At 43.3% G+C, this 23,017-nt stretch overlaps 1 protein-coding gene across 50 annotated transcripts in view; it reads right to left on the bottom strand.

Annotated features, from left to right (window-relative positions):
* The window catches only part of PRIMPOL (primase and DNA directed polymerase), a 50,781-nt gene that overhangs the window by 26,271 nt on the left and 1,493 nt on the right, over window positions 1-23,017 (bottom strand). For 14 of the 50 annotated variants that reach the window (XR_012435268.1, XR_012435269.1, XR_012435270.1 and 11 more), the window contains exons 2-5: window positions 22,314-22,391; window positions 8,420-8,658; window positions 6,673-6,770; window positions 4,242-4,371 (exon numbers count right to left, since the gene is read on the bottom strand). Coding sequence is in view for 28 of the 50 variants with exons in the window: in XM_074040820.1 (XP_073896921.1) it covers window positions 4,242-4,371; window positions 6,673-6,770; window positions 8,420-8,599 (408 nt within the window). In the remaining 22 variants the exon portion in view is untranslated. Of the gene's footprint in view, window positions 1-4,154; window positions 4,372-6,672; window positions 6,771-8,419; window positions 8,659-22,313; window positions 22,392-23,017 lie in introns of all 50 variants that reach the window. The other 36 variants (XM_074040821.1, XM_074040824.1, XM_074040826.1 and 33 more) reach the window with 12 other exon arrangements.

The following is a 23,017-nucleotide window of genomic DNA, read 5'->3' as shown; positions in this document are numbered from 1 at the left end:
GGCGGGTGTCTGTAAATCCCAGCTACTCAGGAGGCTGAGGCAGGAAGATCACTTGAACCCAGGAGGCAGAGGTTGCAGTCAGCCAAGATGGTGCCACTGCACTCCAGTCTGGGTGACAGAGAGAGACTCTGTCTCCAAAAAAAAAAAAAAAAAAAGTCATTAATTTATTTTGTGATGGTTTTATTTACCAGAAAGTGTCTAATTCATACCGAGCCTGAATTCAGCTCTAAGAATACAGCCTCTGAGACTACATGGCACGGAGCAAGAAGGCCATGCGCAGTAGAAGGCCATGCGCAGTAGAAGGCCATGCGCAGTAGAAGGCCATGCGCAGTAGAAGGCCATGCGCAGTAGAAGGCCATGCGCAGTAGAAGGCCATGCGCAGTAGAAGGCCATGCGCAGTAGAAGGCCATGCGCAGTAGAAGGCCATGCGCAGTAGAAGGCCATGCGCAGTAGAAGGCCATGCGCAGTAGAAGGCCATGCGCAGTAGAAGGCCATGCGCAGTAGAAGGCCATGCGCAGTAGAAGGCCATGCGCAGTAGAAGGCCATGCGCAGTAGAAGGCCATGCGCAGTAGAAGGCCATGCGCAGTAGAAGGCCATGCGCAGTAGAAGGCCATGCGCAGTAGAAGGCCATGCGCAGTAGAAGGCCATGCGCAGTAGAAGGCCATGCGCAGTAGAAGGCCATGCGCAGTAGAAGGCCATGCGCAGTAGAAGGCCATGCACAGTAGAAGGCCATGCACAGTAGAAGGCCATGCGCAGTAGAAGGCCATGCACAGTAGAAAGGCAGCAAGCACGGGGCTGGAGTCAGAGACGGCTCAGTGTCAGTTTGGGCTTTGCCATCTGCCAGCTCTATGACTTTGGTCAAATCTAAACCTTAACATTTCCCAGCTGCTAAACCGGAATAACAATAGCAGCTACCTTTTGGAGTTGCTGTAAGGAACAAACAAGAAAATGAAATTTTTAGCACAGTGCCTGGCACATGTAACTGCTTAAAAGTTTTGGTTGTGCAGTCTTAGGACAAGTCCCTAAAGCTTCAATCTTCTCATTTGCAAAATGAAGCTACTAAGAACTACCATGCAATATTATCTTGACATGAGCAAAAATGTTTATGAACTGCCGTCACTTTGGATACCTAAAAGTTAGGCCACAAATTGTATTTTTAATAATGTTTGGGCATTCTTACAACACCACACTCCCCTCATGCTCTCTGGCTTTACTCTTCTGTAAATTCTCACTTTCTCAGAAAGGGCTTCCTTGATTTCCCTCTCTACATCAAATTCCCCCTATATACTCTTTCTCTCTTTATAGACTTACACAGCTACAATTTTAGGTTGATTTATGTGATTAGTTTGACATGTTTTATCTATATTACAGAGGCTCTTCCTCCATATTTGTTCTCTCCCTCTGTAGAAACAGAATCCCGATTTTTAGCTAGATTGGAGGCCATCCAGAACAAAGACTACATTTCCCAGGCTCCTCTACAGCAGGGTGTGGCCACTAAGTCAGCCAATGGGATGTGAGAAGGAAAGTATGCCATTTCTAAGTGATCCTCTAGCAGGCAAAGGGCATGCCCTCCCCTTCTCCATTTGTACTGTCTAGAATGCAGACACAGTGGTATGAGCCATCCTGGACAATGGAAGAAGGGCAACATCTTAGGGACAGCAAAGCAACAAGCCTAGTCCCTAACAGTACAGAGCCACATTAGATATTACTTGGGGGAGAAACAGGTTTCTGTCTTGTTTAAGCCACTTTAATTTTGGGTCTTTATTATGGCAGCTAAATCTATCCTAATTTATTATCCTCCATTAGACTACAAAGTGTATGCCATCAGAAATTATGTCTCTTTGACTTACCACTTGATAATCCTAGTGCCTAGGCACAGTGCCTGACACTTAGTAGAGACTAAAAACTGATGAATGAAGTTGACTTCTGTACTTTTGGAGCCACAGAGAATAAATTCAGTGACACTTTAGGTAGGACAAGTAATCATACACTCCTAAATTCTCTTTCCCAAGATTAACTTTAATTAAAACTTTAAGTTACTTAAATAATTAAATTATAAAATCCAGGAGTTAAACTTACATGATTGGATAATGTTGCCCTGAAACGTGGTCCTAATAAAATACATTAGCACCAGAATTCATTCTAACTGGGGAGAAGTGGCTTATTGAAATGTGCCAGTTTAGCTACTGAACCAAAGGGTATTTTACATTATCACTAATTATTATTAACCATCTGCTAAATTAACATAATAGCTAACCTAATTATGCCTCCTCACAGTAAGACTCAAAGGAAAAAGTACTTACTGGATTATAAACTTATTGCATACAAAGTAACCAATAAATGAAATTAATTTCAATGCAATCATTATAAAAAGCATTATATTAAGTAATCCAATGAGAACAGTTCTATCAACATGGTAAACATGTTAAATAAAACTGCTGTATAATTTTGAACTTAGATTTATACAGTTTCTTCCAACAGTTTTGCTGATGCAAAAGATTAGCTACTCAAGACTCATTTGGAAAAACTGGTATAAAGAATAAGGAGAAAAAAATTCTAAACATCTACATAGTCTTTGCCATACCAGTGTTTATTAATAGTGTTACAAATGAAATTTCCTCCAGTGTTCATTAGAAATATTTCTAGTTTCTAATGCAATGTGGTACTTCTTTGTTAATATGTAATGTTAAGTGGCAGTGAAAATATCTGAATCGAGGTTCCTTGTAGCCCACGGAGAAACTACACAAGAAATCTTACTTTAGACTTTAGAAGAAAGTCAATATTTATGAATTATTAAAAACATAATTAGGCCAGGCACCATGGCTCACGCCTATAATCCCAGCACTTTGGGAGGACGAGATGGGTGTATCACTTGAGGCCAGGAGTTCAAGACCAGCCTGGTCAACATGGCAAAACCCTGTCTCTACTAAAAATACAAAAATTAGCCAGGTATGGTGGCACACACCTGTAATTCCAGCTACCCGGGAGGCTGAGGCAGGAGAATTGCTTGAACCTGGGAGGCAGAGATTGCAGTGAGCTGAGATTATACCACTGCACCCCAGCCTGGGTGACAGAGAGAGACTCTGTCTCAAAAATAATAATAATAATGATAATAATGATTAGGTTAAAAATTAAACAGAATTTACCAGCTGTAATGAAATAAGCATCTAAATTTATTTTTAAGGGTTCAATGGCTATTTTAAGAAAAACATAATTTGGGGGTTTTTTGGGGGGAGGTGGGGGAATTTATATATATTTATTATGCTTCAAAGCCAGGATAAGGCTAATATTCTGTATATTTTTTAAATAGCATTCACATACATTTTCAAAAAGATTTAAAATCAAGCATGTAGAGGTCCAACAGAGAATACTAGCAGATACTCTTTATCAAAAACATTTTAATTTGGATATATTTTAAAAGTTATAAAATGGGTAATCTATAACATTATTATTCAGTTAACATTTAAAAGAAAAACAGCTAGTCAGTAAGTGTCAGCACCTACACTTAGGCTGAAGAATAGTCAGTACAATTTTAACACAACTTCCTGTGATACAATCTGAAAATTTTTTTGAAATAATCCTAATAGAACTTAGCTGCACAGGTCCATGCTATTCCTTTTATTAGTAACTTCCTGGTTGACACAGCTAAATCAAAAATAAAGAGCTACAATATTTTTCTCTTACTTAAAAACAGTGATAACTATATTTATAGACAAGGTTTTACCAATACTGGTTGTAGGGCCTTGAATAGGAATTCGTTTCGTCTGGGCCTTAATTTCCTCATTTCGAAAAGGACAAGATAAGATGATTTCCAAAATTCCTACAAGCTCCAAAAATCTGATACTGTTTGTAGTCAGTGTTCTTGAGGTTCATCTCAGTACCCAATTTTTACAGTAAAAATTATTTTGCCTGGCTTTTACCAAAGTCAGCTATTTGTAATGGAATTCAGAGAATTAATATATTTTTAATATATAGAAAACTTCCAAACTGACATCTTTTTCAAAGCATTTTTTTTTTACCAGACAGTAAAATCGCAAACTATATGAACATAAATTGAACTTTCCTTCCTTTTCACAGTTTACTCATAGAAGTAATATTAAAAAATCAAAGTCAAAAGGAACAGTAGCAAGAAAAAGAAGAGATACAGAACTTACATATTATGTAGGTTGAATTCACTGAATGAATAAGCCAATGAAGAGCTGAATAGATAGAAATAAGGAAAACTTGAGTCGGCCATTTACCTCGATGAGTAATGCAACCATCTTTTTCCCATCAGCTCCTGGGTTGGCAGGTTTGTTAAATTCCAAATCAAAATAAAGCTTGCACACAGCATTTTCAGGAATAACTTCATAGCAGTGTAAGAGATTTTTTCTAAATTGAATAATTCAAGATTGTTAAATTGATATCTTATACCTTTATTGATTGATTGACTGAGACTGAGTCAGCTCTGTTGCCCAGGCTGGAGTGCAGTGGTGTTATCTCAGCTCACTGCAACCTCCTCCTCCTGGGTTCAAGCGATTCTCCTACCTCAGGCTCCCGAGTAGCTGGGACTACAGGCACGTGCCACCACACTTGATTAATTTTTGCATTTTTAGTAGAAACAGGGTTTACGCCAAGTTGGCCAGACTGATCTTGAACTCCTGGCTTCAGGTGATCCACCTGCCTCAGCCTCCCAAAGTGCTGGGATTACAGGTGTAAGCCACTATGCCCAGCCTCTATCTTATTCCTTTTAAATCGTGGCAGTTTATCTTACATTGCAAATACTGTGTTAACTGTGCTTTCACTACATACAAGTATGAAATAAGAACATGATAAAGTGAACTGTTCACCATAGGTTTATGGCTCATCGTATCAAGGGTTTCCATCAAGCAAAATGCAACAATTATATCCTGTAACATTATTTAACTGGAAAATACAGTCAATCTTACAGTGCTATTTATTTACAGATGAGTTTGATATTGTGTAATACCTCTATATTTGTTTTTAGTGTCACCATGAAACAAATTTTCTTTGAAAAAAAAATGTTCTTTTCAGGATGCCATATTCTTCAGATTCCATTAATTTTCCATGAGAATTTTTAAATTCTGTATTTTCATTGGAAGATAATATTTTAAAAATTGGTTAAAAAATTCTGAATCACCTGACTTTGATAAGCTCTCAAGGCTGTTTGCAGTTACATTCTTTCTGGCATTAAGAGGAATGATTTTGACATGGGTTAAATAGGGAGAGATGCTGACTTAATTTGCAAATGATAATTTGGACTAAAGTTCAGATGGCACCCTATACAAATTAAGGACTTGTAGTAATTTGAAGAGGGAAAAGTTATGTGAAAATTGTATCATCAGGTGGCACAGGTAGTGGAGGAACTCAACACACACATACACATACACCCATACACATCCTGGAGCAGTCGGTACCATATTTACATTGCAAGATGAGACAGTTTCAGCAAAACATCTGTCACGTTATCCTAATGATTTTCATTCAACTCTAACTGGTGTTGCATGTATATAAACATAAATAAATCCAGTTTCATATTTGAAGCTACTTAGCAACTTTCGAATAAAAGTATTCTAAATCAATATAGGGCATACATAACAATTTACTCTCCTTTTCCATACATTACACAAGTCTGAGAAATACTTGAATACGGCTGGGCACGGTGGCTCACACCTGTAATCCCAGCACTTTGGGAGGCTGAGGCGGGCAGATCATCTGAGGTCAGGAGTTTGAGACAGCCTGACCAATATAAAGAAACCCCGTCTCTACTAAAAATACAAAAATTAGCCAGGCATGGTGGCAGGCACCTGTAATCCCAGCTACTTGGGAGGCTGAGACAGGAGAATCACTCGAACTCAGGAGGCAGATGTTGCAGTGAGCCGAGATCATGCCATTGCACTCCAGCCTGGGCAACAAGAGTGAAACTCCATCTCAAAAATATTTAAAAAATAAAAAAAAAGAAAGAAAAAAAGAGAAATACTTGAGTAGATCACTCAGTTAAAATAAAGCTAATAAGCCAGGTGCAGCGGCTCACACCTGTAATCCCAACACTTTGGGAGGCCGAGGTGGGTGGATTACCTGAGGTCAGGAGTTAGAGACCAGCCTGGTCGACATGGTGAAACCCTATCTCTAAAAACATAAAAATGAGCCGGACATGGTGGCAGACACCTGTAATCCCAGCAACTCGGGAGGCAGAGGCTGCAGTGAGCCAAATCATGGCACTGCACTGCAGTCTGGGCAACAAGAGTGAAATTCTGTCTTAAAAAAATAAAAAAGCTAATAACAATTTAAAATAGTAATAATAAAGTCAAGATAAAGCAGATATTTCTTTACTACTAGGTAAATAACATAAATATTCCTTTGTGATTAATAGTATAATTTAATACCTGTTTGCAAAAGAGAGATTTCAAAACTCCCTTTGAGTACACACATATATTCGTGTACATGCATGACTATGTACGTGCATGACTATTTTCTCCCAGCACCTGGTGAGATACTCAAGCATTGCTATGACAAGAAAACTCCAGATTTCAATTCTGAGAGTAAAGGAGCAACTAATAGTGTGGTCACAAACTGTGGAGGCCAATTCAGCCTGAACTAATTTCACCAAAATTCCTAGGCAAAGGAAATGGAACTCTAGCTTAATGTGTGGTTCTGCTGCATGCCACCTACCTGGATTTATAGTAAAACCAAAATTCAGCATAGGTTGTCACAAGGTAAATACGTTGTCCATCTCCTACTTTGTATTCCAAAGCAAATACGTGAACGTCCTAAATAAAATCAAAAAAGATTAGAAAAATTCACAAAATGCAAACCTAAATTCAACTGTAGCTATTGAATGTTCATAAAGAATTTTTCATTCAAGTTTTCAGAAACTGTAATTTGAACATTTGTATTATTAAATACAAGACAAATAGTCACTAGGTTTATGCCATTCAAAATCTAATTATACCTATTTTTTAATCATTCATATAAAAGGTGAAAACAATTAGAATATGCAGACCGAAGAGAAAAAAGAAGAGAAACCACTCTTAAAAATATTACTCATTTTATTTCCTATGATAGTTTTATGAAATTAAACTTATCTTTTAATGATTTGGGCTAAAATTAATTAGTAAATTCCCTAGTACATATAAAAATGTATGTAGGAGACTTTTTTTTTGTTTTTTTGAAACAAGAGTCTTACTCTGTCGCCCAGGCTGGAGTGCAGTGGCACAATCTTGACTCACTGCAACCTCTGCCTCCCAGGTTCAAGCAATTCTCCTGCCTCAGCCTCCCAAGGAGCTGGGATTACAGGCGCCCACCACCATGCCTGATTAATTTTTTGTATTTTTAGTAGAGACAAGGTTTCACCATGCTGGCCAGGCTGGCCTCGAACTCCTGACCTCAAAGTGATCTGCCTGCCTCAGCCTCCTAAAGTGCTAGGATTATGGGCGTGAGCCATCACACCCAGCCGAAACCATTTTTTTAAAGGTTAATTACTGTGATAGTGGTTTAAATATAATTGTCCATGCCTCCTGCCATAAAGTTTCTTCTAATAGAGCAATACATCCACAAGTTCTTTTGTTTCCTCTTAGCTAAAGGTAGCTGGTGAGCATATTTTTCTTTTCATGAGTGAAAAAATCACAGGACTCAGTTACTTAACCCTAACAAAAATCTTTTTGAAATAAATTTTACAGACTGGTGATTAGCAAGTCCAACAAGCATACCCCTATCTATATCTTTTTAAAATTCAAGTTCAGATGAATCTGTCAGTATTTTAATTGCTGCTGCTTGAATTAGGTTTACCCAAAATGACTAAGAAAGGTATTTCTTAAACCATTCTCATGAGATTTGAGTAAGCATATCCTGACTAGAGAAAAGAGGTCCTTCTAAAACTTCCAGCACTTGGAGCTTTTAGACAGCAACAGTGATCAGACTCACAGTACATTTCTGCTATCATATATGCATCTTATCTTTTCTTTCACATTTCTTTATATTCCCCACAGTGCCCAAGAAAAAAAGAATGTGAAATACACATCTGTTGCTTGATTTAGTGATTTTTGTTTTTGAGCACCATGTTCTTTGAAAGGCTGACACTCCTTTCTCCCACTTGCTTAATGTGTTGAAAAAAACATGGTTCCCCGCCCTCTAAGCATAAAGCTTCATTTAAATGTCATTACAATTTTTAAAATCTAATGGGCACTGGACGTGTCATTCTTTTTCATTACTAATATAAATTAAATGGTAAATGATTCACAGGGATATTTTTCCTAAATCACATGCCATTAAGATTCCCATTAAATTCTCTTGGTAGAATACATGGCCTGAAATGAAGACAAATAATAAATTTTAAAAAAAAAATTATAATGAAGAAGAAGAAGAAACAAGAGGAGGAAGTGGAAGAGGAGGACAAAGAAGAGGAGGAGGAGGAAATTACTTCTTTACAGCTTTTAACAAAATTAAAAGCTTGAGCTTGTCGATGAAATAGTCTCCAAATGGAGGGTGGTTCCTCTGGCTTGGACAGTCTTGGTCTATACACTGAGGACAATGGTTTCCTCTCATAATGAGATGCTCGTTCTTCAATTTGCTTCAGTTTTTCTTCCCATTTTCTGTTCATTGGTTCAGAAGTACGGAGAGAATAAATCCTATCCCATGTAATATTTCTATCAATTACTACTAAAACAAACAACAAACAAAAAGGCCATTAATTTCTTTATTTAGAATATATTTTGTTTGATAAAGTTTCAAAACTCACTTCCTGACACTTATTTCCTTGTTTATTCTTGGCATGAAGTTTTACCACAGAACGAGAGCAAGGATGGTTATCAGAAATTCTTAGATCCTGGTTCTTCCTCTAACGGTATTATGACCTTGGACAGGTTAATGAAGCTCCCTGAATCTTATTTAATCAACTGAAAAATAGGAATCAATATTATCTTGAGTACTTTATATACTTACCTTGAAGATAGAAAGGTCATAAGACATAAGCAAATGATCTCTAAATTACAAAGCCTCATGTAAATATATGTGTTTTTTGTATCATTATGGTTTTTACTATACCCATTTTATTGTATCACATGCTATGACCTTGTCCACCATTCTTGTGCTATTATTTCTCGGGGTAGAATTCATTTCTAGATACCAACGTACAGCTCTTCGTTCCCTTTTCCTCTGTTTCTGTCCATGTCTTCTCTTCTCTCTCAACACAACTTTTAGTTGGGAATATGAACGGGAATTACAATATTGGCTAGTTTTGGATGTCTATAGTAATGGATGATTTTTCTTTCTATATAATACTTCCATGTCAACCATACCAGAGTAAGGGTGCCAGGCAATAATTTTCCAATTTGGGATTATAATTCATTTACAAAAGAAAAAGAATAGGTTTTTAGAAGAAGAGTGGGAAAACTTTCACTCTAGATTAAAAACAGCCAAATCAGCCACAAACTCCTTGCCACAAACTCCTTGCACCTAAACTCACTCTCATAGTGACCCTCGGCTTGGACATATGACTTGTTTTGGGCCAACATCACATTGACAAAAGTGAAGCAAGTAGAGGTTTAATGAGTGCCTTTGCAGCAGACTTGGTTATCCTAAAATCCTGCCCTGAGATTGCCATGCCATAACTCTAGCCTCATAGAGGATGAAAGTCCACATGGAAAAGAACCAAGGAATTGCAGCCAACAGCCAGCATAAGCAGTCAGATACATGAGTTGGGCCATTCCAGACATCCAGCCATCATCTGAATTCAATGCATTAGTAAACCTGAGTCCCACAGAGACCTACCAAACTGCCCAGCCAACCCACAGAGCTATAAGAAAAAATAAATTTGGTTGTTTCGTCTTTTTTAAGCCAGTAAGTTTGGGGCTGGCTTTGACATAGAAACAGGTAATTAATAGAGTTTCTCTCTTCATTAATATCATCTTTGCCATAATTTACCTATGTGGAAAATAGATACATTAGGGCTTAAGTGAAATAATATGTACTAAATAATTTAACAGAATACGTTTGTGCTTATTGAGTTGATAAACATCGTCTTGAATTTTAGCAGAAAACTTTGCAGCAACACAAACTCATTGGCAAACGAGTATTTCCTGGAAGGAAAACCAGAATCTCCCTAAAAGATTAAGAGAGGGGGCCAGGCGCGGTGGCTCACGCCTGTAATCCCAGCACTTTGGAGACTGAGCCGGGTGGATCATCAGGTCAGGAGTTCGAGACCAGCCTCGCCAAGATGGTGAAACTCCATCTCTACTAAAAATACAAAAATCAGCTGGGCGTGGTGGTAGGCACCTGTAATTCCAGCTACTTGGGAGGCTGAGGCAAGAGAATAGTTTGAACTGGGAGCAGAGGTGCCAGTGAGCCAAGATCGCACCACTGCACTCCAGCCTGGGTGACAGGGCAAGAATCCATCTCAAAAAAAAAAAGATTAAGAGAGGGTAGGCCGGGCACGGTGGTTCATGCCTGTAATCCCAGCACTTTGGGAGGCAGAGGCGGGCGGATTACCTGAGGTCAGGAGTTTGAGACCAGCCTGACCAATATGGTGAAACCCCGTCTCTACAAAAAATACAAAAATTAGCCAGGCGTGGTGGCGGGCTCCTGTAGTCCCAAATACTTGGGAGGCTGAAACAGGAAAATTGCTTGAACCCAGGAGGCAGAGATTGCAGTGAGCTGAAATTATGACACCGCACTCTAGCCTGGGCAACAGAGCAAGACTCCATCTCAAAAGAAAAGAAAAGAAAAAAAAAGGGCGGGGGTAGAACATCATGACCTTGTTAGAAAAAAAAAAAAAAAACGCATATTATCCACAGATTTCAAATCTGACATCAATCATAACAGACCTAAGAAAGATTATTCTCTCAGAGTTCTACCTAATTCACATAAAAATTATAAACTAGGAAACAGAAATATAATTCTAAAGGTACTAACATAAATTTCATAACAGGTATGCTTAGGAAAAATATCAATTCAACTGGATTGAGGAGATGAAGCAATTTTTTATAAAACTGCTTTGGCCGGGCGCGGTGGCTCACGCCTGTAATCCCAGCACTTTGGGAGGCCAAGACAGGCAGATCACAAGGTCAAGAGATAGAGACCATCCTGGCTAACATGTAAAACCCTGTCTCTAATAAAAATACAAAAAAAATTAGCCGGGCATGGTGGCGGATGCCTGTAGTCCTAGCTACTCAGGAAGCTGAGGCAGGGGAATAGCGTGAACCCGGGAGGTGGAGCTTGCAGTGAGCTGAGATAGTGCCACTGCACTCCAGCCTGGGTGACAGAGCGAGACTCTGTCTCAAAAAAAAAAAACAAAAAAAAAACTGCTTTAACTTGTCAATACAAAGTGATATTGCTCCTTATTGCTAGATTCTGAGTATTGAGTTACTTTGATCTGCTTCACATACAGCTAAAAATCTGCTACCCTTAGATAAACCTAATTGAGAAACTGACTTTCTATAATGAAATTTAACTTTTAACAAAGTCCACTGATTATTAGTGAAGAAAATAAATACAGAATGTAATCACATCTGAATTTAGCTAGTATCTAACCGATAACTGACTACAAATGACTATGTGGATGTTCGTACTTAATGACACTGAAATTTTATCATGAAAAATTGTTTGATTTTGTAAAAATCTTGGTGGGACTGTTGCAGGATGAGCGGCAGACAAAACTCCTCAGACGCCGAGTTAAAGAAGGAAGGGGTTTATTCGGCCGGAGACATCGGCAAGACTCCTGTCTTAAGAGCCGAGCTCCCCAGGTGAGCAATTCCTGTCCCTTTTAAGGGCTCACAACTCTAAGGGGGTGCGTGTGAGAGGGTCATGACTGAGCAAGCAGGGGGTACGTGACTGGGGGCTGCATGTGAAAGGACACAAAGATAGATGTGTACCCGCCCCCCACCCGCTACACCCTTGTTCTGCTCTCTAATCTTTGCACGTACCAGAGGTTTCGTAAGTTCTGTAAGTACATGTTTTTCTTTCTGAGGCCAGGTCACAAGGAATGTTTAAGTAAGATAGCCAGGTCACAAGGTGTGTTTAAGCAAGATAGCCATAAACTGGTCGTGCAACCTGATGCAATATAATTAACTGCCTTTGTGTAAAACTGCTCTTCCGCCTCAAGGGTTGTACTGAAATATCAGAAATGGCGGGAACCAATCATAGTTAGCCAAATCGCTTTGTTCAAACTCCAGCCAATCATACCTCTAATTTGTATAATGATTCTATACCTACTTTCCTTAGACTATATAACATTGTTCGGAGCTCAGTAGGGGAGCTCTCCTGCCCGTCTCGTTTCATGAGCAAGTGAGAGCTCCAGGTTCGAACCTGTAATAAAGATCCTTGCTGCTTAGCTTTGACTCTGGACTCTGGTGGTCTTCTTCGGGGAATAAACGGTCTGGGCATAACAAATGGGGGCTCGTCCGGGATTTCCCCCAAGCCCACCAGACCCCCAAGTCAACGGATCTTAATCTGTAGGTAAGCCGGCTTTGTCACTGTCTCTGTCTTTGTCTCTGTCTGTCTCCCTGAAATTTCGCGAAATCCGTAATCTGTAATCTGTATTGGTCTGTTCTGTAAGTGGCACGGTCTTGGCGGACGCGCTAGAAGACAGCCACTCGGGACTGGTGGGAGACGTTCCCCAGTGCCCATCTGGGGGCCTCCATCCTTGGTTGCCCCGTCTGACTCAGGTCGGAAGTCCGACACGCGCTCGCGAATGCTCATCGTTATTACTGTCTGTCCGTTATTGTTAAGTGTTAAGTGTAAGCCCAAAACGAAACATAAAACCTTTTCTTCCCCTTCCAGGACCGGACCTGTCGGATACTCCCCTCTGCTTCACACTCATTTTCGTCCCCCCTTCTCTTTGTAGGAGCAGTCCAAAGATGGGCAACAACCAGAGCACGCCGCTCTCACTCCTTGTTACCAATTTTAAGGATGTGAAGGCTCGGGGGCGTAACTTAAGCGTAGAACTAAAGAAGGGAAAGCTAGTTACTTTCTGCCGTTCGGAGTGGCCCTCTTTCGGCGTAGGGTGGCCCTCCGAAGGAACTTTCTGTCTCTCTATTATTACTAAGGTAAAAACTAAGATTTTCCTGCCAGGGCAGTCAGGACATCCTGATCAAATTCCTTATATTCTAGTGTGGCAGGATCTTGTGGAAAACCCACCACCCTGGATAACTCCATTCATCCCTGAGCCCTGCAAAGTCCTAGTAACGCGACCTACAAGACAAAAGACTCCCTCTGCTCCCTCAGCCCCTGTGCTGCCGGACAGCCAGGACCCCCTAACGTTAGAACCCACATTTCCCCCACCATATCCGCACCTTATCCCGCAGGACCCAGTCCCCCAGGGTGGTGCTTCCGTAGAGGGAAACCGAGAAGCGGAAGCAGCCGAGAGCGAAAGTAACCTGGGGGGGCCGGCCGGCCGAACACGAGGCCGCGTACAGCGGGACCAAGCTTCCCGACTCCCTGACTCCACTGTAGCCCTGCCTCTCAGAGAAATAGGATCGCTCGATGATACCGGGCTCTCCCGTCTCATGTATTGGCCTTTTTCCACCAGTGATTTATACAATTGGAAGTCCCAAAATGCTCGGTTCTCAGATAATCCCAAAGATCTAACCTCGTTGTTAGACAGTGTCATGTTTACTCACCAGCCGACCTGGGATGACTGTCAACAGCTCCTCCGAATCCTGTTCACAACGGAGGAGCGGGAAAGAATCCAAGTTGAGGCCAGAAAACTGGTTCCAGGAGATGACGGCCAGCCAACTGCAAATCCTGACCTCATTAATGCGGCTTTCCCTTTGACCCGGCCCAGATGGGACTACAACACGGCAGAAGGTAGGGGACGACTGCTCATTTATCGCCAGACTCTAATGGCGGGTCTCCGGGCTGCAGCTCGCAAGCCCACCAATTTGGCTAAAGTATATTCTGTGTTACAAGGTAAGACAGAAAGCCCCGCTGTGTATTTAGAGAGATTAATGGAAGCCTTCAGACAGTTTACCCCTATGGACCCGGAAGCACCGGAAAATCAGGCAGCGGTAGTAATGTCCTTTGTAAACCAGGCAACACCAGATATTCAAAGAAAACTCCAGAAATTAGAAGGTTTAGAGGGAAAGCAGATTCAGGACCTCCTTCAGATGGCCCAGCGAGTTTATAATAATAGGGATACTCCAGAAGAAAAACAGTTCAAGGCAACCAAAGAAATGACCAAAGTCTTAGTAGCAGCTTTCCCCCAGGCAGGAAATGGCCAAAACAGAAAGCAGAAAAAGCAAGGCCCTAGGCAAGGATTAGAAAAAGATCAGTGTGCTTATTGCAAGGAACGTGGCCACTGGATTAAAGACTGCCCAAAGAAACGGAGACCAGCTAACCCTACCTCCGTACTCGTTACCCAGGACTCTGACTAGGGAGGACGGGGTTCGGACCCCCTCCCCGAACCCAGGGTAACTCTGCAAGTGGAGGGGTCCCCAGTTCGCTTCTTGGTCGATACTGGGGCGGAACGCTCAGTCCTAACCAAACCAATTGGAAAAATGTCTAAGAAAACATCCTGGGTGCACGGGGCCACAGGCATCAAAAAATACCCCTGGACAACCCAGAGGACTGTAGACTTAGGAACGGGAAAAGTCTCCCATTCCTTCCTAGTCATCCCAGAGAGCCCCTGCCCTCTACTAGGGAGGGACTTGCTGACAAAGATGGGGGCCCAAATCCACTTTGAGCCAGAAGGGCCCAAGATAACCGATTCCCAAAACAGGCCAATATCTATCCTGACTGTCACCTTAGAAGATGAGTACCGACTCCATCAAGAGCAAAAGCCCCCCGATCAGGGAATTGACTCTTGGCTCCAGCGTTTCCCTGAAGCGTGGGCAGAAACTGGGGGCTTGGGGCTAGCTAAACATCGACCTGCCATATTTGTGGAAGTTAAGCCAGGGACGGACCCGGTTCGGGTTCGGCAATATCCTATGCCCCTGGAGGCAAGAGAAGGAATTACGCCCCATATCCGCCGACTCCTAGACCAGGGAGTCCTACGGGCTTGCCACTCATCCTGGAATACTCCACTGTTACCTGTTCGTAAACCCAACAGTACGGACTACAGGCCAGTACAGGATTTAAGAGAAGTTAATAAAAGGGTCATGGACATACATCCCACTGTGCCCAATCCATACACCCTTCTGAGTGCCTTACATCCCAAAAAACAGTGGTATACCGTTCTTGATCTAAAAGACGCTTTCTTCAGCCTTCCTCTGGCTCCCAAAAGTCAAGAACTCTTTGCATTTCAATGGACGGATCCTGAGAGGGGCATCAACGGTCAGCTAACATGGACCAGGCTGCCACAAGGGTTCAAGAACTCGCCAACCCTGTTCGATGAAGCCCTTCATGAAGATCTGGGTGAGTACCGGCGGCAACACCCTGAAATAACTCTTTTGCAATATGTTGATGATCTCTTAATAGCAGCCAGGTCCCCGGAAACTTGTGTTCGAGGGACTGAGGACCTCCTGAAGACTCTGGGGGAGCTAGGCTACCGAGCCTCAGCAACAAAGGCTCAGATCTGCAAGTCGGAGGTAACTTATCTGGGGTACCTATTAAAAGGGGGGCAACGCTGGCTAACCAAAGCCCGAAAGGAAACAGTCCTACGCATCCCTAGACCCCAGTCAACACGGCAAGTGAGAGAATTCCTGGGGTCGGCAGGGTTCTGTAGGTTATGGATACCCGGATTTGCTGAGTTAGCCAAGCCCCTATACCAGGCAACAAAGGAACGGCAGCCCTTCAATTGGACGGAAGAGGCTGAGCTGGCCTTTCAGCAAATCAAAACTGCCTTGTTATCAGCCCCCGCGCTGGGGCTCCCTGATGTCTCCAAGCCCTTCCACTTATACGTGGATGAAAGTAAGGGTGTTGCAAAAGCCGTGTTAACACAGTACCTAGGCCCCTGGCAGAGGCCAGTTGCCTATTTGTCAAAAAAATTAGATTCAGTGGCTGCTGGCTGGCCACCCTGCCTCCGGATAATCGCGGCGACCGCCCTAATGGTCCGAGACGCTGATAAACTTATCATGGGGCAAGAGTTGCGTGTTATAACCCCGCATGCCATTGAAGGCGTCCTCCGGCAGCCGCCGGACCGATGGATGAGTAACGCCCGGCTCACCCACTATCAAGGACTGCTGTTAAACCCCCTCAGAATAACTTTTCTGCCCCCAACCTCTTTAAACCCTGCTTCACTGCTGCCAAATCCAGACTTGGACGCCCCGTCCCATGAGTGCACTGAGATACTGGCTCAGGTGCATGGGGTGCGGGAGGACCTGCAAGATCGTCCGCTCCCCGACACAGAACTCACCTGGTTCACTGATGGCAGCAGCTATGTCCACCAAGGCCAGCGGTATGCAGGAGCGGCTGTAACGTCAGAGACTGAGGTAATCTGGGCGGAACCCTTGCCTCCAGGGACATCGGCCCAAAGAGCCGAACTGATAGCCCTTACACAGGCCCTCACCCTAGGGGCAGAGAAAAAACTAACAGTATACACGGATAGCCGCTATGCTTTCGCTACTGCGCACATACATGGGGCCATCTACAGAGAAAGGGGACTATTAACAGCCGAAGGCAAAGAAATAAAAAACAAGCAAGAGATCCTAGCTCTATTAACTGCTTTGTGGAAACCAAAGAAATTGGCTATTGTACATTGCCCTGGGCATCAGAAACCAACTACGCCAATTGCTCGAGGCAACTTCTTAGCCGACCAAACCGCAAGGAGCATAGCAAAAGCTCCCAGTCAGCTCCTCGCGCTCCAGCTCCCCGATCCTGGCCCACGAAATTTGCTATGTTTTCCCGACTATACCGAACAGGATCGCGAATGGATGAACACGCTTCCCCTAAAACAGGTTAAAAATGGGTGGTGGACTGATATAAATGACCAAACCATCCTACCAGAAAAATTAGGACGGCAGGTGTTGGAACACATCCACCGGACAACCCACCTGGGTGCCCGGCGAATGATGGACTTAATCAGGCACGCCAAGTTTAGAATCAGGCGCATAGCTGAACTGGCCAGCGATGTCACAACAAATTGCAAAGCCTGCCAACTAAACAACGCTTGCCCCCAAACCCAGACCACCACAGGAATTAGGTGTAGAGGAACTAGGCCTGGTATCTATTGGGAAATAGACTTTACTGAGATAAAGCCTGGAAAATATGGGTATCAGTACTTACTCGTCTTTGTAGATACTTTTTCAGGATGGACAGAAGTGTTCCCAACTAAGAGAGAAACTGCTCAGGTTGTAGCAAAGAAAATTTTGGAAGAAATCCTCCCCAGGTATGGCTTTCCCGTCCAAATAGGGTCAGACAATGGACCAGCCTTCGTTGCTAAGGTAAGTCAGGATTTGGCTTCCATTCTGGGGGCAAATTGGAAATTACATTGTGCTTATAGGCCCCAAAGCTCAGGACAGGTAGAAAGGATGAATCGGACTCTGAAGGAGACCTTAACTAAATTGACCATGGAGACTGGCGCTAATTGGGTAGTACTTCTCCCCTACGCTCTGTTCCGGGCCCGAAATACCCCTTACAGACTGGGCCTCACACCATATGAAATCATGTATGGCAGACCCCCACCCCTGGTCCCCAGTCTAAAAGATGACTTACTCAAACCTGAAACTGAAAATGTCTCTGAGCTCCTGTTCTCCTTACAAGCCTTACAGAAAATTCACCAGGAAATTTGGCCCAGACTACGAGAACTGTACGAGGCAGGACCTCCGCCGACGCCTCATCCCTTCCAGCCGGGAGACTGGGTCCTAGTCAAGCGCCACCGGCAAGAAACTCTTCAACCCAGGTGGAAAGGACCACTGCAAGTACTCCTGACTACTCCCACCGCTCTCAAAGTAGAAGGCATCGCTTCGTGGATCCACTACACACACGTCAAACCAGTGGACCCAACATCCGACCTTCTCGAGCCATCTGGAGCACCGGTTACATGGACTGTAGACAAAGCTAAGAACAATCCCTTAAAGCTAACCCTGCGCCGTCATCCCCATAGCCGTAACCATGTCTAGCTTACCTATGCTTTTATGCCTTATGCATCTGACTCTCCTCACTGCTGCGCCGTCTAATCCCTATGTCTGGAGGTTCTGGCTCTATGAGAACAAAACTCACCCCGGGGAAACCCCCCAGGCGGGTAAACTGCTAGCTAGCGCAGACTGCCCCCCCTCAGGGTGTAATACTATAGTTTACCTCAATTTCACTAGGTTCCAGATTGCCCAACCAGCAATACCCATGATCTGTTTTGAATATGATCAAACTGAATATAATTGTAAAAATTATTGGTGGCACCAGAGTGCAGGTTGCCCATATAGCTACTGTAAGACGCACTCTGTCCGATACTGGAGAGAACGACAAGGGTGGTATTTTTACAAAACTGAGTCTCCTGTCACTTACACTTGGATAATTAGAGACCCATGGGACTCTCGGTGGACAACCCCACAACATGGGGGAGTATATTACTCATCAACTAGTACCTGGCCCAGTAGCCATTTATATCTGTGGAGAAGTCTAGTCCAGATTCAACCCTTAATCCACACACAAATCCACAGGCAAGAAACCAAGCTATCACAAGACTTGCAGCCCTTCTCCTGGCTAACTCTATTACGGGAAGGGCTAGCATTCGCCAACCTCACTGGTTTAGGCGACCTGTCCTCTTGCTTTATGTGTGCAACCCTAGGAAGACCACCATTAACGGCTGTTCCTCTATCCTCCCCTCCCACAAACTATACAGGTTTTAACTCATCGATAGTCACGATACCCGATGTAGCCCTGTACCGTGACCCATACCAAGAGAAATACCCCTATTGTTATTCGGCATTTAGCAACAGCCTCTGCAACCAATCGGCTACATACCCTAATAGTCCCATATATGCTCCCCCTGGTGTGTTCTTCTGGTGTAATATGACTCTGTTAAAAACTCTGTCCAAAAGCATCTCTGACGGACAGTTGTGTATCCCTGTTACCCTAGTTCCCCGACTGACACTGCTAACCCCGGCAGAGTTCATAGGCTGGGCAGGGACCGCCCCAACTAAAACTGCGCGACATAGACGAGCAGTTTTTCTACCACTAATTGCCGGAATATCCTTAACCACCTCTGTCGTCGCAGCGGGGTTAGCAGGAGGGGCCCTACAACACTCCATGATAGAAAACGACAAGCTGTTACAACAGTTCTCTGTTGCTATGGAAGACTCCGCCTATTCCCTAGCCTCCCTTCAGCGGCAGCTCACCTCCCTAGCACAGGTCACCCTTCAAAACCACAGAGCCTTAGACTTACTCACAGCTGAGAAAGGAGGTACCTGTATGTTCCTCAAAGAAGAATGCTGTTTCTATATAAATGAGTCAGGGTTAGTTGAGGAAAGAGTCCAACGCCTACACGAACTAAGCTTAGAAATGAAAAAGCAACAATTCACTACAGCCGCTAACAATTGGTGGAGCTCTTCAATGTTTTCCCTTCTGGCACCCCTTTTAGGCCCCCTAATGTCTTTACTACTTCTATTCACTATAGGCCCCTGTGTGGTAAATAAAATTTTACAATTTGTCAGAGAAAGGTTTGATACCATCCAACTAATGGGCCTCCGTAGCCATCACCAGCCTCTCCTGCACCCAGAAAGTGAGGCTATATTATAAGACTCTGGAAATCCAAGATTGGACATCCAGTTACTTATGAGAAGGGAGAAATGAAAGGACACAAAGATAGATGTGTACCCGCCCCCCACCCGCTACACCCTTGTTCTGCTCTCTAATCTTTGCACGTACCAGAGGTTTCGTAAGTTCTGTAAGTACATGTTTTTCTTTCTGAGGCCAGGTCACAAGGAATGTTTAAGTAAGATAGCCAGGTCACAAGGTGTGTTTAAGCAAGATAGCCATAAACTGGTCGTGCAACCTGATGCAATATAATTAATTGCCTTTGTGTAAAACTGCTCTTCCGCCTCAAGGGTTGTACTGAAATATCAGAAATGGCGGGAACCAATCATAGTTTGCCAAATCGCTTTGTTCAAACTCCAGCCAATCATACCTCTAATTTGTATAATGATTCTATGCCTACTTTCCTTAGACTATATAACATTGTTCGGAGCTCAGTAGGGGAGCTCTCCTGCCCGTCTCGTTTCACGAGCAAGTGAGAGCTCCAGGTTCGAACCTGTAATAAAGATCCTTGCTGCTTAGCTTTGACTCTGGACTCTGGTGGTCTTCTTCGGGGAATAAACGGTCTGGGCATAACACATGCACCAGTAATTAGATCGGAACAAAACAAGATAGGGATTTTCACAGTGCTTTTCTATGCAATGTCTGTAATCTATAGAAAACAGAACCAATTAGGTCAGGGGTCGGTCTTTAACTACCAGGCCCAGGGCATGGCGCCGGGCTGTCTGCCTGTGGATTTCATTTCTGCCTTTTAGTTTTTACTTCTTCTTTCTTAGGAGGCAGAAATTGGGCATAAGGCAATATGAGGGGTGGTCTCCTCCCTTAGGACCATGGGAGTATGCCATACATGAACATCATGAAGTCACAATGAAAAAACAGCTTAAGACTCACTGAACTGGGGAAACGATGAGCGTCAACAGAAGAAGAAAGAGAAGTTCAGTACATACCATGCCCCCTTCATGTCTGCACAGTCTGAAAATTTTAACAGCTGGGGTGAGATCAGAAGACAATTGGGGCTCGGTCTAGTCCCAGCAGGAGGGTTGAATTACAAAAAGCCAAGGAAATGGAGAACAGGAAGGCATCTGGCATTCTGGTTTGGGACTATCACATTCCTCATCCCTCCCCTCTGGGGGAATATGTCACCATATTAGAAATGCTTTTAATTCCCGGTGGTGAAAGAGTGTTGTCTTTCTTTTACAGAATTGTGTATCAAAGCTCCTTTTCACTCAGGGACTGTAACTGTTTTTGGTAATAGTTTCCAAGTTCCAGAGGAAAACATTTATTGTATTTTAAAAGATTGGGCTCTGCCAGGGCGGGTGCGGTGGCTCACGCCTGTAATCCCAGCACTTTGGGAGGTTCAGGCGGGAGGATCACAAGGTCAGGAGTTCGAGACCAGCCTGGCCAACATGGTGAAACCCCATCTCTACTAAAAAAATAATAATAAAATAAAATTAAAGATTGGGCTCAGAGAGTTTCTATTATTTACTTCTTAGCATTGCACAGAATGTTTGTTTAACCATGTTTGATTATTTAAGCGTGGTTGATACCGATCTTTCAACCGAAGGTGGTTGAGCTAGAAAAAAGGCTATGTTAGTCCTTTTCAAGTAACTACAGTGGGAGAAGAGGCAGCGGGGATGGAAGGGGTGAGATGACGCTGACCTAAATAGCCCCAGCTTTCCCGTGTTTATGCCCAGACTTGCCCAGCTGTGACACTTGATGGCATGGATCCCAGGAGCAGCTGAAGGAGGGGGCACATGCTTCATATTTACTGGTTTCTGGGGGGACCTGAAGCCAGCCTGGTCATGGTTCTTCCTAGCCTAGTTCTCTCAGTTGCCTTCTTTATCTTTATTCCTCCCTCCTTCCCTCCCTCCCTCCCTCCCTCCCTTCCTTTCCTTCTTTCCTTCCTTCCTTCCTCCCTCCCTTTTTTCTTTTCTTTTCTTTTTCTCTCATCACTGGTCAATTCCTATTCCCCAACTCCAACTTCTCCCTCTACCCTGAGATTAGATTCATCAGTATTTTGTGTTGTCTGCCAATACTCTAGTTCTACGATTTGGTAATATCCTGGTATTTGACAGTATTTTCTTAATATAATCCCTTTTCTAGCCTCTTGGAATGCATTTGTACTATTTCTCCCACTGTTAAAGTATTTATTATAAAGTATGTGATCAAAAAGCATTTACAAAAATATTATTATATAAGTTCACTTTCTGGATGAATAACACCTTAAGAAATTAAGTATAAGTGACTGGATTTTCTTTTTTTCTCCTGCTTCAGTCACTTTGCCTTTCTACGCTTCAGCAAAAGTAACTCATATTTAAATTTCCCCAAATCCTCTTGTAAGGAGTAAGAAAACACACAGTGATATGTTGTGCTTTTTTTTTTTTCCCAGTTCCTCCTTTCTATCCTCCCCACAGGATCTCCCATCCAAACAGCGTAACTCTGCCAGGCAGACCAATCACCCTTAAAACCATTTTCATCACTTTTCACAGGGATAATGATTCATAGCAACATTCAGCTCACACAGGTAAACCAACGTAATGAAGTCTAAACTCCCCTCCAGAATCTGGCCCTAAATCATTTACCTATTTCATTTCTTACTCTTCCACCATCTCACCAAATGAATTGATAATGACCTCTCCTTTGTCCTGAGCCACTCCAGAAACCTCCCCCAACCCGGCAGACATTTCTCTTACCTGGAATGCCCCACGTTGCCCTTCCCGAATTCTTCCCCTTCCAGGCCCAGATCAAGTTCTGTCACCTCTGGGATACCCCTGTAAAGAGAAATTACTGGCTTCAGTCAGAAGCCACTGCCTCCAGCCTACTGTTTTGCTGTAATTAAAATGTTTGGCTGGGGGCGGTGGCTCATGCCTGTAATCCCAGCACTTTGGGAGGCTGAGGTGGGTGGATCACCTGAGGTCAGGAGTTCAAGACCAGCCTGGCCAACATGGTGAAACCCCATCTGTACTAAAAATACAAAAATTAGCTGGGCCTAGTGGTAGGCACCTGTAATCCCCAGCTACTTGGGAGGCTGAGGCAGGAAAATCATGTGAACCTGGGAGGCAAAGGTTGTAGTGAGCCAAGACTGCACCACTGCACTCCAGCCTGGGCAACAAGGGTGAAACTCTGTCTCAAAAATAAAAGTTCGTAGACTAAGTAAATTAGTATGATTTACAGGAATCCAGAAAACTGCTGCTGATGCTTGCTCATTTTGGCAAGAAAGTTTAGCACAGGAAGGGGTTTGGGTATCACAATGGGATAAGGACTAGTTCAACCACACTAGTCCCCTCTTCGCAAATTACTGCTCTGCAGAGCCGCTGTTCGGGTCGGGAGTGGGTCCTATTTCTCAGTTTTATTGAGGCAGAAAAAGACTGTCAAACATTGTGTTCACTCAATTCGG

Source organism: Macaca fascicularis, chromosome 5 (genome assembly GCF_037993035.2).
Source record: "Macaca fascicularis isolate 582-1 chromosome 5, T2T-MFA8v1.1".
NCBI lineage: Eukaryota > Metazoa > Chordata > Mammalia > Primates > Cercopithecidae > Macaca > Macaca fascicularis.
This window is presented reverse-complemented; position numbering and strand designations above follow the sequence as displayed.